This window comes from Orycteropus afer, unplaced genomic scaffold (genome assembly GCF_000298275.1).
Source record: "Orycteropus afer afer isolate SDZICR_OR568_19922 unplaced genomic scaffold, OryAfe1.0 scaffold00196, whole genome shotgun sequence".
Taxonomy (NCBI): domain Eukaryota; kingdom Metazoa; phylum Chordata; class Mammalia; order Tubulidentata; family Orycteropodidae; genus Orycteropus; species Orycteropus afer.
Window position 1 is genome coordinate 1,524,767 of NW_006921783.1, and position 17,950 is coordinate 1,542,716.

The 17,950-nt window shown below is 40.7% G+C and overlaps 2 protein-coding genes across 2 annotated transcripts in view; one reads left to right on the forward strand and one right to left on the reverse strand.

The window, feature by feature from the left end:
- The window catches only part of TUBD1 (tubulin delta 1), a 38,726-nt gene extending 32,214 nt beyond the window's left edge, over positions 1-6,512 (reverse strand). Inside the window, exons 1-4 of the mRNA XM_007947864.2 lie at positions 6,341-6,512; positions 5,155-5,302; positions 3,288-3,504; positions 1,708-1,939 (exon numbers count right to left, since the gene is read on the reverse strand). Coding sequence (XP_007946055.1) covers positions 1,708-1,939; positions 3,288-3,504; positions 5,155-5,302; positions 6,341-6,512 — 769 coding nt within the window. The remainder of the gene's footprint in view (positions 1-1,707; positions 1,940-3,287; positions 3,505-5,154; positions 5,303-6,340) is intronic.
- Positions 6,513-7,843: 1,331 nt separating this feature from the next.
- RPS6KB1 (ribosomal protein S6 kinase B1) overlaps positions 7,844-17,950 on the forward strand; it is a 41,533-nt gene continuing 31,426 nt past the window's right edge. The window contains exon 1 of the mRNA XM_007947868.2: positions 7,844-7,984. Coding sequence (XP_007946059.1) covers positions 7,844-7,984 — 141 coding nt within the window. The remainder of the gene's footprint in view (positions 7,985-17,950) is intronic.

Sequence of the window (17,950 nt, forward strand, 5' to 3'; positions counted from 1 at the left end):
TCACGCAAATTCTTCTGCTAGTTGGGGTTTAGTCCAAATCTGCATCCTTTCCTTCAAGGCTCAGGGGTCCAAGATTATCTTCTGTGTCTATGTTAAATGGTTTCCCTTTTCTTTGTTGAAGAGGGTCTGTGCAATCCTTCTGCCTACTCCGCCATCTTGCCCCGCCTTCCCATTGATCTTCTTATTGTTGATTTCTAATTTGATAGCATTGTGATCTGAGAAAATGCTTTGCAGTATTTCAATGTTTTTAAATTTATGAAGGCTTGCTTTATGGCCTAACATATGGTCTATCCTGGAAAATGTTCCATATGCACTGGAAAAGAACGTATATTGTGCTGTTGTTGGATGAAGTGCTCTGTAGATCTCTATACGGTCAAATTGGTGGATTGTATTGTTCAGCTCTTCTGTATCTTTGTTGAGTTTCTTTCCAGTTGTTCTATCTTTCATTGAAGGTGGTGTATTAAAGTCTCCTACTATGACTGTGGTGTCATCTATTTGCCTTTTCAATTCCATTAAAGTCTGATTTATGTATTTTGGGGCTCTTTCATTGGGTCCAAGGAGCTCTGGTAGCATAGTGCCTAAGGCACTTGACTGCTAACCAGAAGGCTGGCAGTTCATACCCACCAGCCACTCCTCAGAAGGAAGGTTGGGCAATCTACTTCCATAGTGATACTGCCTTGGAAACCCAAGGAGGGGTTGCTATGATTCGGGGCCGTCTTGATGGCACATAACAACAACAATCATTGGGTCCATAGATATTAATTATGGTTATATCTTCTTGTTCAATTGATCCTTTAATCATTATATATGTCCTTCCTTGTCTTGTATGGTGGTTTTTGTCTTAAAGTCAATTTGATCAGAAATTAATGTTGCCACTCCTGCTGTTTTATGGTTGCCATTTGCTTGATGTATCTTTTTCCAACCTTTGATTTTTAGTCTATTTTTGACTTTGTCTCTAAGGTGTGTCTCCTGTAGATAGCATATCGCTGGATTTTGTTTTCTTATCCAATTTGCAACTGTCCATCTCTTGAGTGGTGCATTTAATCCATTAACATTCAGTATAATTATTGACAAGTATGAATTGGTTGCTGTCATTTTGTTATGTGTTGTTTCCCTGGTTTCTTTGTTCCATATTATTTTCTGTGCTGAGCTCATTATGTTTACAAATTGTTATCATTTCCTTTGTTGCTGTTGTTTTAGTATTTGCTGAATATTTGTGCTTGTCCTCTTTATGACTGTGATGTGAAGGTTTATCATTTTTCCTTGAGGTTACCCTGTGATGTATAATTAAGAGCATTTTTTTTTTTTGCAAATCATAAACCTGATAAGGGAGTTGTATCCAGAATATGTAGTCCCCGGAGGGTGCAAATGGTTAACAAACTCAGCTGCTAACTGAAGGTTGGAGGTTTGAGTCCACCCAGAAGTACCTGGAAGAAAGGCTTGATAATCTATTTCCCAAAAAGTAGCCACTGAAAACTCTATGGAACACAGTTCTACTCTGAAGTGAATGGGATCACTATGAGTCAGAACAACGGCAACTGGTAAAAACTCAGAATATATAAAGAACTCTTACAATGCAAAAATAAAAAGATAAATAATCTAATGTAAAAAAATGACAAAGAATCTAAACAGAAGAATAAACTCACAGGCTTTTAAAACATAAAATGTTCTCACAAATAATATATAAAAGGACAAGGGGACACATACCTAATGGATTTCTTCTATAGTGAAATGAGCCTTCCACAGAATAAGTAGGCTGGAACATACTTCCCAGCTGATGTGCAAGGACTTGATTTATATCCTTAAAGGAGATTTGTCTGATATTCATCAGTTTTGAACATATTTTATGGATAGCATCATTCTCATGAAAAAGGAGGGCATGTGAACATCGGTACAGGTGAGAAAGGGTCAAAATGGAGTTGTAGTTCTGAACAATAACCTGAAGTGAAAAAGATTAGAAACAACAAAGGCAGGAGTGAATAGTGGTTAAGAGCACAGAGTCTAAAGTCATCCTGCTCACATTCTGGCTCTATCACTTTTTTTTCCTCACTTTTATGAGGTTTATTAGGGAAGTTAAAAAAACAAACTGAACTCACTGCTGTCGAGTCAGATCAGACTCATAGCGACCCCTCCTTGGGTTTCCAAAGCAGTATCACTATGTAAGTAGATTGCCCAACCTTCCTTCCAAGGAGTGGCTGGTGGGTTTGAACTGCCAGCCTTCTGGTTAGCAGTCAAGTGCCTTTGGCACTATGCCACCATAGCTCCCTATTAAGGAAGTAACAAGGTCAAATTCAGGTTCAAGAACGCACTCAGGATAAAATTCATCCATCAAGACACTGGCTCTGTCACCTTCTACCTGTTTATATGACCTTGGACAATATATTTAACTTCTAAGTGACTAAGTTTCCTCATTTGTTAAAAAAACCAAACCAAACCAAACCAAAAACCACCTATTGCCATCCAATTGATTCTGAGCCATAATGACCCCATGTTACAGGTAAGATGGGGATAATTATTATACTGGTTCCTAAGAGTTGGAAAGATGAATGATATAATGCAAGTAAAACAGTTAGAACAGTGCCTCATACAAAGTAAGGGTTTAGTGAATGTTGACTATATTTATCACCCTTCCTACAAGGAGCTCTGGTAGCTTAATGGTTAACTATTCAGCTGTTAACCAGAGGGTCAGCAGTTCAAACCCACCAGCTGCTCCATGGAAGAAAGATGTGACAGTCTCCTTCTATAAAGATTTGTAGCCTAAGAAACCCTATGGAGCAGTTCTACTCTGTCCTATTGTGTCTCTGTGAGTCAGAATCCACTTGATGGCAACTGGGGGTTTTCCTTCCTACTTCATTTCCTATAGTAAGTTGTCTCACCTCCATTTTATTGATTCTTCTACATGAAATTGGCCTATATTCAAACTTCTTCCCCATGGAAAGAAAATAAAGTCTGAAGGTTGGCAATGGCACCATGAACATGGCACCATGGCATGAGGTACAGGTCCCTACTTTTTATACTGTAGCCAGAGAAACTAATCCAGGAGTGGGTTCTTGAGAGGAGATGCACAATTGTCTTCTTTGGAAATTTTAAAAACAAGGATATCTTATTTATTTGGAAAAGTTTAAGCAAAATTAAATGAATTGTACTCATGAAAGTACATGTCTGTATAATCACTCCTGAAGTGGTAACTTAACATTCCAAAGAAAGGGTGAGAATCAATTTCCTACCCACATTTATTTCAATTGGACAGAATGTAAAATATAATTTTGCAATTAATATGTGCATACCTCACCAGTTCCATAAGGCCATATAACCTGATTCATTTTCAAACAGTTGGAGTACTGATCTTGTAAATTCTGGGTAATAAAGGCTCCTAGCCCTGATCCTGTGCCCCCAGCCATACTCATTATGATGAAAAAACCACTCAAAGAGTCACATTTCTCCACTTCCTTCTGAATTAGATTCATTATAGATTCTTCATGTCTGGGTCCATGAACAGAGTAACTATGCAATGAAAAGAGATAAATACAAACACCTTTAAAATTGACCAGAGAGATGCAATGCAGAGAAAGATATAAGATAGAGCTTTTCAAAGCTGTGCAAGTGAACTAATTCTCATTATAGGTATACTAATTGACAAAATTTGAAATACACAAATATGTTTAACAGAAAGAGAGTGCATTTATTAGGTATAGGTAGTGTAGTGCCTAAGGCACTTGACTGCTAACCAGAAGGCTGGCGGTTCCAAACCCACTAGCCACTCCTCAGAAGGAAGGTTGGACAATTCACTTCCATAGTGATACCGCCTCAGAAACCCAAGGAGGGGTCGCTATGAGTCGGGGCCAACTCGATGGCAAAATAACTACAACAACAACAAGAAAATTCTCTTTCATGGGATGCTCATTTACCTGGATCCTTCAATTACCAGGTAGTTCTGCAAGTCTGTGGTACAACATGATATTTGATATTCATAACAAGAGTCCTAAAGCAGTGGTTCCAACTTTGCTGCACATTAAAATTACCTGGGGACTTCTGAAAAGTCCAAACACCTGGGTGCAAAAAGTGCAGGGAGGCCACATGTTCTGACCTCCTCTAACCCCACAAAAGGAAGACAGAGTCACTATCAATAACCCTAGGCCTATTCCTGCGAGGCCAGACATGTTGCCTCCCTCCAGTCCTTCCTCCCAAAGCACCCACCACCTCTCTCCTGCGCTCGATAATTCACTGCAGTGGCCACACAGAACTCACAGGTTACGGGATTTATTAGGGAAGCACCAGGCTACAATTCAAGTTCAGGAAAAACACTCAGTCTCTCTTCCAGCCCACCATCCCTCAGCCAACAGTCTCTCACAGTCTCTCTCCCAGCAGTGCGTGCCCCTCGGTGTCTCACTCAGCAATGAGTGTCTCAGGAGCGTGTGTCTCTTTCAGCAGCACGTCTTCCTCAACCAGCAGTCAGAGAGAGTTCTGCCTCTAGGAGGCCTCCTTTTGAGCCTGGCAGAGTGGTCAAACTAGCCAATCATAGCATCAGAATTCTAAGCACCTGAGAGAGAGTGGGAATTCCCAGAACATTGTTTTGTGCCACTCCCAACAGAAATACTCCAGGTGGACAACTTTAGCAATCAGGAGCTCCTCAGTTGCTCATAGCAAATCCCACCTTGGAGTTTATTAAGACTTATGGGTAGAAAAGCCCCACTAAGTAATTTACTGCACTGCACTGGGCTTCACCTCAAATCAGTTAAATCAAAGTCTCTTAGAGTGAGCCTTAGGCAGTGGGGTTTTCCAAAGATCCCCAGGAAACACTAATGTGCAGCAAAGCTCCAGAGCTATCTACTGCCTTGTAATGATCTTGCCCAATAAACCAGAGTACTTGCCAGATGAAGATAATGTATTGACAGTAAGTTAATTAGCAGAATGACAGTGAAGAAGGTGGAAAACCTGTTGCAAGAGGTCTTTGGTTTCATCATTACCCGTACCTGAAGCACAGGCAGAAAGACAGAATGAGAGTTTTTCTGGGTGAATTCAAAGGTTAAATTTTAAAGTAGCAATTTCAAGTATATCAACTATACAATTTAACTACATTATTTATTATCAATAAATATTATCAATAAATATGTAGCTGTAACCAAACTGCAAATTATACAGAATTCTTCTTACCCATATGCCCAGTTGTTTCCAGAACCTTGTTTTTGACAGAAGCATGCACACTGATCATATTTCCATCGTCCAGAGTGGGCAGACTTTGATAGTGTTTGATTGATGACTTTTGGTTCCATGTCAACAAGAACAGCCCGTGCAACTAGAACTTGAGTGGGAAAAAAATCAAAAGAAAAAATATTTCACATTTCTTATTTGGGTTAACTCAGAGCATAAACTTCTGGGTCCAGAAAAAAATATATAGCTGTCACCCTGCTTTGAAATCTAGGTGGGCAGCAGCAGGTATATGCAGATAGTTCATAATGCCCAGAATTCTGCTAAGCAGGATAAATCAATGTGGGGTAAAATGATCCCTTGGTCAGGTCTACAAATACCTGTCAAGTGTTTATAATGTACCACACACTATGATTGGAACACAGAAATGAAGACAACATTCAACTGGCCCTAGAAGGACTTGTGGTCTATCGGGGGAGATAAAACACATAAAGAACAGCATATTCAGAGGCATAAAATACCATGGGCAGGACTGTTGAAGTGTAAAGATGGAGAGGGTAGAAGAAGTGATGAAAGGGGCTGGAAAGGAGGTAGAAGCACTCAGATCTTCAACGTTCTTGTACAAAATGCTATAAAGCTTGGAACTTTATCTTTTAGGAGAATCCACTAAATATTTTCAAGCAGGGGCAAAAATAGTCATATCTGTCTTTTTTTTCATATTGCACACAGTAGTGTAAAGGACAGACATTAACAGACAGAAGACTCCAGATAGGAAAACCCAGAAAGAGAATCTTGAAATAATCCAGGTGAGAGAGGACAAGAGCCTGAACTAAGTCAATGACAGTGAAGATAAAAATAAATAAATAATTACAAAAAAAAGTTTCAAGAGATATATAGGAGGCCAAAACAAAAAAAAAAAGAAAATGCAGATCTTGATGTTTGATGGTAGAATGGCAATAAGAGAAAGATAAGGAATACCCTTGGAGGTAGAGGTGTTGAGTCTTGAGGCAGGGCTTTGAACCAGTTCAGGCATGGCCAATGAAGAGAAATTGGAAGAGACTAGAATTTAAAAAATTTGGATGAAGTAGAATGATAGCCAGAATAGGAAAAGTTACAGGATGAAGTTCTGGAATGGGAGTCTTGGAAGAGGTTACCTCAGAGTAAAGAAGAGAACCAAGGACCACACACATACCTCCATTTTCTTGCTCATTGAAGAATCTTTCTTTGCAAGATGTTTGATATGCTTCATTCTCTTTCTTAGAGCAGAGTCCCTGGGAACAGTGCGAGTCACTAAATAAAGTATCAAACACTTCAAAACCAATCTGATTGCCACACTGACCAAGTTGCACTGTTACTATTGACATGCTGAGCTATCAAAAAAGTGAGAAACCTGCAATAGGAAAATATAGGCCTTGAGAAGCACTGTATAAGTAAAAGAACAAATAATATGCTATATATATTAATTATACCTCAATAAAAAAAAATTTAAAAATGCCATGTATGTACAATGTTGCAGATCTAAGGTGCCAGTCATTCAAGGAAGTTCTCATTTTCTTTATGGTTTTGTGATTTGTAACTTACTGCTCCCAAATACATTCATACACACTTCCACAATCAGATTCATATTCACTATTTTCCTCAGTATCCATTTACAACAAAATAAATGCTGACTGAAGGAATTATTAATACACACTTCACACCGCATAGACACACAGAACACAGAACTTACCTGAGCAACAACGCATTTAATATTCTCTCCTCTAAATAATGATTTTCTCACCTTTCACCAACCTCCTTTCTGGCCTGGTAACTACAATAGCACTCCGTGTTGAGCTCCAGTAAGATAGGAAGAAAGGTGGAGCTCGGAGAATGCAGAAGACCAGATAAAATAGCAGATCAGGTCTTCATTATGCTTAATAACCATAACAGATCACTTTTTATATAGATCTCACACCAGGTGTATGCAGCAATGGAAATAAGCAGCGGTTTGTGAGCCAGGCTCTGTACTTTAAATTTTCAAGCAATCCTAGAAAGTAAGTATTATCCACTTTTAAATAAGGAAACCGAGGGTCCGGAAGATTTTGTGACTTCCCAAGGCCACCAGATTAGTAAAGAGCAAAACCAAAATTCTCCCTTTCCCAGGAACCCCTTATTAAAATAAATCCACTCACTGACAGCCTCGGTACCAGTCTTTTCTGTCTTGTTCAAACTTCAGAGGGCCAACCTCTCGTTATACGCATGCTCTCCTTAAACGACACAAAACTGCCGAGAACGAAGGCGCATGCTCCACAGAAAAAGCATTTTGCGGATGGGTAGTGTGGTGTGTGTATGCGTGCGCGCGTCTGTGTGTTTCTTCCTATTCAGAAAGGTTAATTACGCATGTTCAATTTCAATTTATCAACTTCGGGTATGGTACGCATGCTCACTGTCCATCAAAAGCTTAAGCTGACAATGCGCATGATCCGGCTTCCACCCGAGGCTTCGTCTGGTGTTCTGCGCATGTTTCAGCCAGTACCTTGAGCCTGGTGATAGTTCTACGCATGTCCACTGGCCGCAGTTCGGCTTCACCGGACCCTGTACGCATGCTCTAGTCCTGAACTTGCGGAGCCAGTCTAAGGCCTAGGCGCAGTCGCACTAAGCCTAAGCAGCCGGTGATGGCGGTAGCGGCGGCGGTGGTTGCGGCGGGTCCGGGCCCATGAGGCGACGACGGAGGCGGGACGGCTTTTACCCAGCGCCTGACGTCCGAGACAGGGAAGCTGAGGACATGGCAGGAGTGTTTGACATAGACCTGGACCAGCCAGAGGACGCGGGCTCTGAGGATGAGCTGGAGGAGGGGGTGAGGCCCGGGTCTCGGGGGGCCCGAGGTGACAGGGCTGGGGCGGCGGCTAGGGCCCAGGAAGCCGGGCGTGTCCGAGAGCGCGGAGACCCAGGGGGGCGCGAGTAATCGCCAGGAGAGACTAGGGCGCCCCGCGCAACCTAAGACGGGGAAGCCGGGCGGGGCTGACCTGGCTCTAGGCGTGAGGCCGCTGAGGGGCTCGCAGGTGCGTTGCGCCCCCAACCCCAGATAAGCACAGCCCCAAGCATTCTGTTTGTAGAGGGAACTAGGAAGGACGCGTGTTCAATTCCTCGAGCTGTTGGACTTGAGTGTGGCGGGGCGTGGGTGGTGTGAGCGTATGTTGTGGGGAGGGAGGCTGCGCTTGTTAGGTGTCGCGTAAGTGCAGGTGAAGTGTGGAAAGGTTTCTCTTCGAGTGTAAAATTTCAGATATTAAATCCTCAGACCTCCCACAACCACCTCTCTTCTCGGCCTGTCGCTTCTCTCCTAGGAAGCGCTCAGCTGTTAGAAGTGACAGCTGAAAACTTCTGTCGGGAGTAGCGCTGCCGCTGCTGTTACAGCCACCAGGAGTTTTATTTCGGGAGCAAGGGGGCTCTGCTGCATCTTCCAGGGTTTGTTTGTTTGCTTTTTTTTTTTTTTTATTTTTAAACCCCCTTCCGTGTGACTTTTTGTAAAATCATTTGTAACGACACACGGCATTTGTAATTTAGTTTTCTCCTAGATGAAAATGTCTATTTTTCAAAATAATTTATGTAATTTTAGTGGAAAAAATCCACTGTTGACAGCTGTGATTTGGCTTGCCAAAAATAAGTTGCTTGAATTGAGACTTGTGAATGGTGGTGTGAGGTTTTTTTTTTGCTGTAATTTAGGATGCTAAATTTAGAATTGTGTTTCCTAATGCATAGCTCGGTTTTACCTTTGCTGTCTTAATAGTTTGTTATTGCTTATGAAATATCACGCATTTTTCAAGATGAATTTACTGAAAAATCATAAATTGCACCTGAAGTTAAAAAATGATGTTGTCATACAAAATCATTGCTGATGATAATCTGCAATAACCTGGTGGTAATTTAAGTTCTAAATTCTACTGTCTAATGAGTACATGGTTTAATGACTGACGTCATATGTTTGCACGTTTGAACTACATAAGGGGCTTCCCTTCCCTTTCCCCACCTACAGTTTTCCTCTTGTGCCAATGAATTGCAGCATATTTGTTAAAAGATTTCCATGCTGTATATAAAGAACTTAGATTAAGAAACTAAATGAACTAAAATAATAATATACTTTTCAAAATCAAATGAGTCCAAATAAAAAAACATACAGTATAGAATGTGGGTAATAAGGTGTGTGCTTTTAAAACATGTCTGAGTGTGGAATTCCGTTTATTAAGTGAACACTGGTACACTAAATAACAATTTTAAACAAATATGAGATTACTTTCTTAATACTCACGAGCTTTTGGTACAGTGGCTGAGGGATTCAGCTGCTGATCAACAGGTCTTCGGTGTGAACCTACCAGCCACTTTGTGGGAAAAAGATGAGACAGTCTACTTTTCATAAAGACTTATAGCCTTGGAAACCCTATGGAAGCACTTCTACTCTATCCTGTAGGGTTGCTATGAGTTAGCATCGACTCAATGGCGGTGGGTTTGGGTTTAGGTTTGGGTCTTAATCCTGGTAACCCTGCATCTTTTTTTTTTTTTCCTGCCCCAAGTTTCATTACATGCACCATACTGTTACCAGTTATAGTGGCTCCATATGGTAATGATCTTGGACCAGGGCAGGGAGAAAAGTAGATAGGGAGGGTGCTTTATATCATCATCAGTTAAAATGATAGAATTTCCAGACAATGAGTTTATCTTCTATTGAAAGTACAGCACTGTGTTTAGAGTCTTGTTATAAACTGGGATCTCTTTGAGATGTGCTTCAGAACAGAAGGTACCAATTTTTGCCTTCTCCTGGGCTTTTATTTTGCTGGCTACAAGCAAAGTAGGATTTTGACAGGATGTGGAAGAGGTGGTCCCAGAAATTGTTAGGAATAAGAAAGAGAAAGAAATATCATAGTTACCCTGGGAAGAGGAATTTGGGGAAAGTGCCAACCAAACTTGACTCAGACATTGAGTAAATTCTGACTTGTGCTGACTCCATGAGTATCAGAGTAGAACTATGCAGCATAGAGTTTTCAGTGGCTAATTTTTTGGAAGTAGGTTGCCAGGCCTTTCTTTCAAGGCATCTGACAGCAGCCAAGGTTGTGAACCATTTACACCACCTTAGGGTTTTGAGGAAGAACCCTTCAGTAAAATATATTTTACTTAGCAATGCTTTGGGAGTTGAAATTGTTTCTTCTGGTTGGCTATTCTAAGAAGTGCCTCAAGGTGCATGAGGTTGGGATGGAATTGGGGTGGCAACCTAAGGAGAATTGGTGACATCTAGATTACTCTAAAAATTAAAAAATTGAAAATAATAAAAGTTTAGTTTCTTATAAAATCTATTTTCTTGTCATTTGTGAATTTTTTGTTTTTTTATGCATTTCTATAAACTTTAATAGGATTCTTTTTTTTTTTTTAATTATGATTTGGGTGAAAATTTACAGTGCAAATTCACTTTCCATACAGCAGTTCACATACACTTTGTCTCATAATATTGACCACAATTCACCACAATACAACAGCTCCCCTCCCACTTCCTCCCGACAGTCACTTCTTCCCTTCCCTTTGTCCATCCCTCCATGCTCCCCTGCCCTCTGAGCTGTCTCCCTGTACATAAACAGCCCTTCTTTCTCCCATGATTGTTCTCTCCCAGGAGTGTATCTACCTCAGGCAAATGTTCAACTCCTATGCCTGTCTTTTGCTTGGCTGGAAGCCACAGGTGTGGGTTCAATTCCAGACCTTAAGGGCAGCTAGGGGCCATAGTCTCAGTGGTTCCACCAGGCTCTATCAGAACAGCAAACTGGGTGCCCTTTTTTTTTCTAAGTGATTTTGAGTTTTGTTCCACATTGTTCTCTTACTCTATCCAGGATCTCCTGCACTGATCCTTTTCTAAGTGATTCACAGTGGTAGCTGGGCACCATCTAATTCTTCTAGTCTCATGGTCATAAGGCTCAGGTTCATACGGTCCACTAGTCCCTTGGCCTGATTGTTGCTATGCATCTTTGGTTTTCTTCATTCTTTGCTTTGGACGAGGTGTGACCTATTGTTGCATCTAAATGGCTGCTTGCAAGCTTTGAAGACCCCAGTCACTACTCATCAAAGTAGGATGTAGAACAGTGTTTTGGTGTTGTTGTTGTTGTTGTTATTTGCCATAGAGTCGGCCCCCGACTCCTAGCGACCCCTCCTTGGGTTTCCGAGGCAGTTATCACTACGGACGGAAGTAGGATTGCCCAACCTTCCTTCCGAGGAGTGGCTGGTGGGTTTGAACCGCCAGCCTCCTGGTTAGCAGTCAAGTGCCTTGGCACTATGCTACCAGAGCTCCCGTGTTTTGGTGTGGTTGTTGTTATTTGCCATTGAGTCAGCCCAACTCATAGCAACCCCTCCTTGGGTTTCCGAGACAGTATCACTGCGGAAGTAGATTGCCCATCTTCCTCCTGAGTTTGGTGTAGTATGTTACGCCAATTGAGCACGATATCTCCTGTGACCATGGTCCTGAGCCCACAGGTGTGACAACTTGCTCCATCATGGTGGTTGACTGTGCCTAGGAAGTATCACAACTTTGGCCCCTGTTAGTTTTAGTTATGTGGACATTCTTACAGCATGTACAAATATGTATGTAGAATTTTTTGGTTTTTTTTTTCCACCAGAAAGCATTATATTCCTATTTGGAGATTTATACCTTTCTAGCTATGTTACACTGAGCGAATGAATCCTTATTGGTACATATAATGTATTTACTTAATGTAGTTAATTCTTCAGAGAGTAAAAGATGAGAAAACTGAACTGATACACTTAAGGATAAAATTGAATCCTGCTGTTTTACTAATAAAGGATCCTGACTAAATGCATAAAAGGAGTATATTAAAACTAATGAGTAGGCGGCATTGAGGAAGAGGAAGACATAGCCTGGAAGGTACAGACAACAAAGATGAACCCTTTTGCATATACAGTACTATGTTGTCAGCGATGGCAAACATTGATCAATGGGTGGATAGGCTCAACAGTCAGGAATGTCTAGGCAGGTGGTAGTGTGCCTGTGACCATGTATAGGGTTGGCAGACAATGTTTCTACAAGCATATTTGTATGTGCTGTAAGAATGTCCAGGTACATAGCTGACAAGGGACAAGGTTGTGGTGACTTCTTGGCCATAGCCAGCTACCCAGAGGGAGCAAATAGTTGGACCTGTGTGTTCAGGACCATGGTCACAGGGGACATCAAACTCAGTTGGCATAACATGCTCCACAAAAACATTGTTCTGCATCCTTTGTTGTTGAGCAGCCCCTGGGATCTTAAAAGGTTGCAAGTGGCCATCTAGATGCAAAAAAGGGTCTCTCTTCATCCAGAGCAAAGAATAATGAAGAAAACCAAAGACGCATGGCAATAATTAGTCCAAGGGCCTGGTAGATGATGTGATCCTCAGCCTATATGACCATGAGACCAGAAGAATTGGATGGGGCCAGCTACCACTGTCAGACACTCAGAGGGGGGATCAGTATAGGAGATCCTGAATAGAGTGGGAGAACAATGTGGAACAAAACTTAAAATCATTAAAAACGACCAGGTTTCCTGGTCTGACAGAGCCTGGTGAGACCCCTGAGACTATGGCCCCTAGCTACCCTTAAGGTATGGAATTGAATATACTCCTGTGGCTTCCAGCCAAATAATAGACAGGCATATAGGCTGAACATTTGTATCAGGTAGATATACTACTTGGAGCAGTCAATCATGGGAGAACAGAGGGCAGTGTATGCACAGGGAGACAGCTGGGGTGGGGGTGGGGGTGGGAATGCTTGGAAGGGAAGGACATAGGGAAGAGGTAGTAACTATGGGGAGGAAGTGGGAAGAGAGCTGTTACATTGTGGGGAATTGCAGTCAATGTCATGAGACAAAATGTGTATAAACTGCTATATGGAAAATGAATTTGCTCTGTAAATTTTTACCCAAATCACAATAAAAATAACTAACGAGTAAAAGGATTTTTGGTTGGTTGGTTTTTTTTTTTTTTCCTGTTTGTTTTTTTTAGTGTCAGTGGTGATGGCATCATTATTTGGGGGCAACGAGTTGAAACTAAGGGAAAGTTTTCCTGTAGGGAATTTCATCAGATTGTGAAAATATCAGAAGCTTCTCTGCTTTCTATGGAGGCACAAAGTTAAGAGGAGTAGAAAACTGTTGTTGTTGTTGTTATGTGCCGTCGAGTCAAACCCGACTCATAGCGACCCCTCCTTGGGTTTCCGAGGCAGTATCACTACGGAAGTAGGATTGCCCAACCTTCCTTCCGAGGAGTGGCTGGTGGGTTTGAACCGCCAACCGTCTGGTTAGTAGGCAAGTGTCTTAGCCAGTATGCTACCAGCTCCCAGAAAACTTTACCCAATTAAAAAAAAAAAAATCCTTAAGTTTAACTCTGCTAATTCAAAATTTGAAATAGTGACAGGCTTACTGTACAAAGTTCATACTGGAACATCATGTTTTTGTGCAAAATGTTTAACATTTTTAGTACTTTTGCAAACAAAGTGCTATATACATGTTGTTGTTGTTGTTGTTATATGCCTTCGAGTCGGCCCCGACTCATAGCGACCCCTCCTTGGGTTTCCGAGGCAGTATCACTACGGAAGTAGGATTGTCCCACCTTCCTTCCGAGGAGTGGCTGGTGGGTTTGAACCGCCAGCCGTCTGGTTAGCAGGCAAGTGTCTTAGCCACTATGCTACCAGAGCTATACGTATACATAGTATATATTAAAATATTAATGATTATGAAAAATTATAGAAAAACATCAGTACTTATCTTCCCTTATAACATATACTTACCATAAAGCAGCAATTTTTTTTAATTAAATTTTTTTTGTCATTGAGAATATACACAGCAGGACCTATACCAATTCAACAATTTCTACATGTACAATTCTGTGACATTGATTATATTCTTCAAGTTGTACAACCATTCTCACCCTCCTTTTTCAAATTGTTCATATGTCATCATTCACATAATATCACTGCCCCCTAAATTTCTTATCTAACCTGAACAGGCGCTATTGTCAACTTGTCTAAGATTTTGGAAAAGTTTTACTCCTTTCTCCCAATTCTTCTGAATTAGGGAAACATCTGTGAACAGCCAGGTAAGTAGATAAATTGATTTAATGAATATCTTGATTAAGGAAAATTTCATCCATTATAGGATAAGTAATTTAATTTTTTTCTGACATTGATCTCTTTCATTGGGACTTCAGGCATATTAACTTGAATTTATGTATATTTTTTAATTTAAAATTGCAAATAGTCTCTCTGGTGGGCTAGTTTGAAGCAGTATATCTTGTATACTACCTAAAGTGAGCAGGATTTGACTTTGTCAGTTGTAGTGGCACACCAAAAACAGAAAACATTAGATAGATAGTGATACTTAAGGTGGCAGAAAAAAGTTTGCTTTCATGTGAGAGAGTGATCAGTGTATGTTATTATGTTAGCTTGATGCTTCTGGTGTGAGATTATTCTAAAGGTAACATTACTGAACAGCAGAAAAGAATTGTGTGGCAAATGGTTTTGCTCCACGAGATAACTATAGGAAGTTAAAAACACAGATGCAGGTGGTAATACAGGCCAGGCCAGCTCCGGAAATGAAACATAGCCACAGGGTATATATTGTGAGGTGACTCCAAAGCCATGGTTCAGTGTTAACTACTCTGTGGTCTTTAATTTAGGATTAAGTAAAACTAAAAGAAGAAACATTTATGTAATAACCAGCTTTATCATTTCTGAAAGAAGTTAGTCTTTTATATTTAAAGTAAAGCCATTGTAGGAGATTATATGAAACAACAGAGACAAAAAATCTTTAACTATAATCCCACCTCTACCCTATATATACCCATACACACACAGGAAACTGTATCAAGTTGAAACTGTAAGAATTGTTTCCCCTATATGGCCATCTGTATGCCTCAGTCTAATTATGAAACATACATATACTTGGTGTTAGACATCATTTGGACACCATGAGCAATTTATGACTGAATTGTCCAGTAGGGAGTTTACTTTTTTTTTTTTTTTTTGCATTTGAGCATCTGTTCTGTAAGAATACTATCAGTTTTCATTATATGTCTCAGCTGTGTACTGGTAACTATTTTTTTTTTTAAATTTGTATTGTAATTTGTGTGGAAGTTTACAGAGCAAATTCATTTTCCATACAGCAGTTCATACATTTTGTCTTATAACATTGACTGCAATTCCCTACAATGTAACAGCTCTCTTCCCACTTCCTCCCAGTAGTTAGTTACCTCTTCCCTGTGTCCTTTCATATGCATTCCTACCCCCTGAGATATTTCCCTGTACAAACAATACCTTTCTGTTCTCTCATGACTAATTGTTCTAAGATGTGTATCTTCCTGATGTAAATGTTCACCCTGTATGGATCGTAAAAGCTTGCAAGCAGCCATATAGATGCAACAATGGGTCTCTCCTTGTCCACAGCAAAGATGCATAGAAACAGTTAGTCCAAGGGACTGGTAGACCGTGCGATCCTCAAACCTGTATGACCATGAAATCAGAAGAACTAGGTGATGCCTGGCTACCACTGTCAACCACTTGGAGGGGGATCTGTGTGGGAGATAGAGTGGAAGAAAAATGTGGAACAAAACTCAAAATTATATTAAAAAAAAGACCAAGTTTGCTGGTCTGATAGAGCCTGGTGAAGCCCCTGAGACGATGACCTCTGGCTTCCCTTCAGGTCTGAAATTGAAATCCCTCCTGTGGCTTCCAGCCAAATGAAACACCAGCACATGGGCTGAACATTTACATCAGGTAGATACCCTACTTCGAGTGATCAATCATGGGAGAACAGAAAGGCACTGTATGCACAAGAGAGACCACTGGGGGGGACAGGAGTACATGGGAGGTAAACACACAGGGAAGAGGTAACTATGGGGAGGAAGTGGGAAGAGAGCTGTTACAATGTGGGAAATTGCGGTCAATGCCATGAGACAAAGTGTGTATGAACTGCTGTATGGAAAATGAATTTGCTCTGTAAACTTTCACCCAAATCACAATAAAAATTTGAAAAAAAAAAAAAAAATCACCACATATGCCTGTCTGTTGTTTGGGTGGAAGCCACAGGACTGAGTTCCAAGTTCAGTTCCAGACCTGAAGGGTAAATAGGAGCCATAGTCTTGGGGGTCTCACTAGGATGTGTCAGACCAGTAAACCTAGTCTTTTTTTTTTTTTTTTAAATAATTTTGAGTTTTGTTCCATATTGTTCTCCCACTCTAGCCAGGATCTCCAGCACTGATCCCTTTCTGACTGACAGTGGTAGCTGGGCACCATCTAGTTTTTCTGGTCTCATGCTGAAGACTGCATGGTTTACTAGTCCCTTGGACTAATTGTTTCCAGGTGTCGTTGGTTTTCTTCATTCTTTGCTCTGGATGAGGAATGACCCATTGTTGCATCTTAGATGGCCACTTGCAAGCTTTTAAGACTCCAGTTGCTACTCACCAAAGTAGAATGTGGAACAGTGTTTTTGTGTAGTATGTTATGCCAGGTGAGCTTCATATCCCCTGCGACCATGGTCCTGAGCCCATAGGTCCAACTACTCGCTTCCTCAGGGTGGTTGGCTGTGGCCAAGAAGTTATCATAACTTTGCCCCTTTTAGTTCTGTTATATATTTGGACAATGTAGTATCATATATGTAAAATGGTTTCTCTTTTTGTCTGTACTTCTTGTTTACCTCTCTGTATCTTCCTTTTCCTCAGTGCCACTGTGTTGATTACTCACGTTTGTGTACTGGTACCTTTGAAGAAAGATGTGTTCACTTGAATGTCTTTATTCCTCTAAAGTGTTTGACACAAATTGCTCAAAAACTTCCATCTAAGTTGTTAAGAGTTTATTTTCAATTAAGTGAAATCCTTTTTGTATAAACTGAAAGAAGGAGTGTTGGTGGTTCAAGGGTTAAGCCCTTGTCTGTTAACCAAAAGGTTGGCAGTTTGAACCCACCCAACACCTGGCTCTGTGAGGGAAAGACTTGGCACTACTTCCATAATTATAGCCAAAGGAAAAAAAAAACCCACCACCACAACAACCCTATTGGGCAGTTCTACTCTGTCACATGGGGTCACTATGAGTCATTCTGACTCAATAGCATGCAACTACAGCAATAAATTGAAACAATTCATAGTCAGAATACAGAGAAGAATGTTCATGTAGAGCTCTATATTGTTAATAACTCTGAATTTCTGTTCCCAAGTTATTTTTATTTTACCTATTCAGTGACTTTTAGTATATTTACCGAGTTATGCAAACAACACACTTTAATTTTAGAACATTTCTGTTACCCTAAAAAGAAACCTGGGAGCTCTGGTAGCATAGTACCTAAGGCTTTTGACTGCTAACCAGAAGGCTGGTGGTTCAAACACACCAGCCACTCCTTGGAAGAAAGGTTGGGCAATCTACTTCTGTAGTGATACCGCCTCAGCAACCTAAGGAGGGGTCGCTATGAGTCGGATCCGACTCTTCGGCAGGGAGTTTGTTTTTTTAGAAAGAAACCTAGGGCCCATTTACAGATCCTCCTTATTCTTGCCCCTAGTTCTAGGTACCCACTAGTCTACTTCTTACCTCTCTAGATTTGTCTTTTATGGACATTTCATAAAAATAGAATCATATGATAGGTGGCCTTTTGTGTCTCTGGCTTCTTTCACTTACCCATAGTGTTTTTCTTTTTTTTTAAATTGTGATTTGGGTGAAGATTTACAGAGCAAATTCACTTTCCATACAGCAGTTCACATATTCTTGGTCTTATGTGATTGACCACAGTTTACCACAATGCAACAGCTCCCCTCCCACT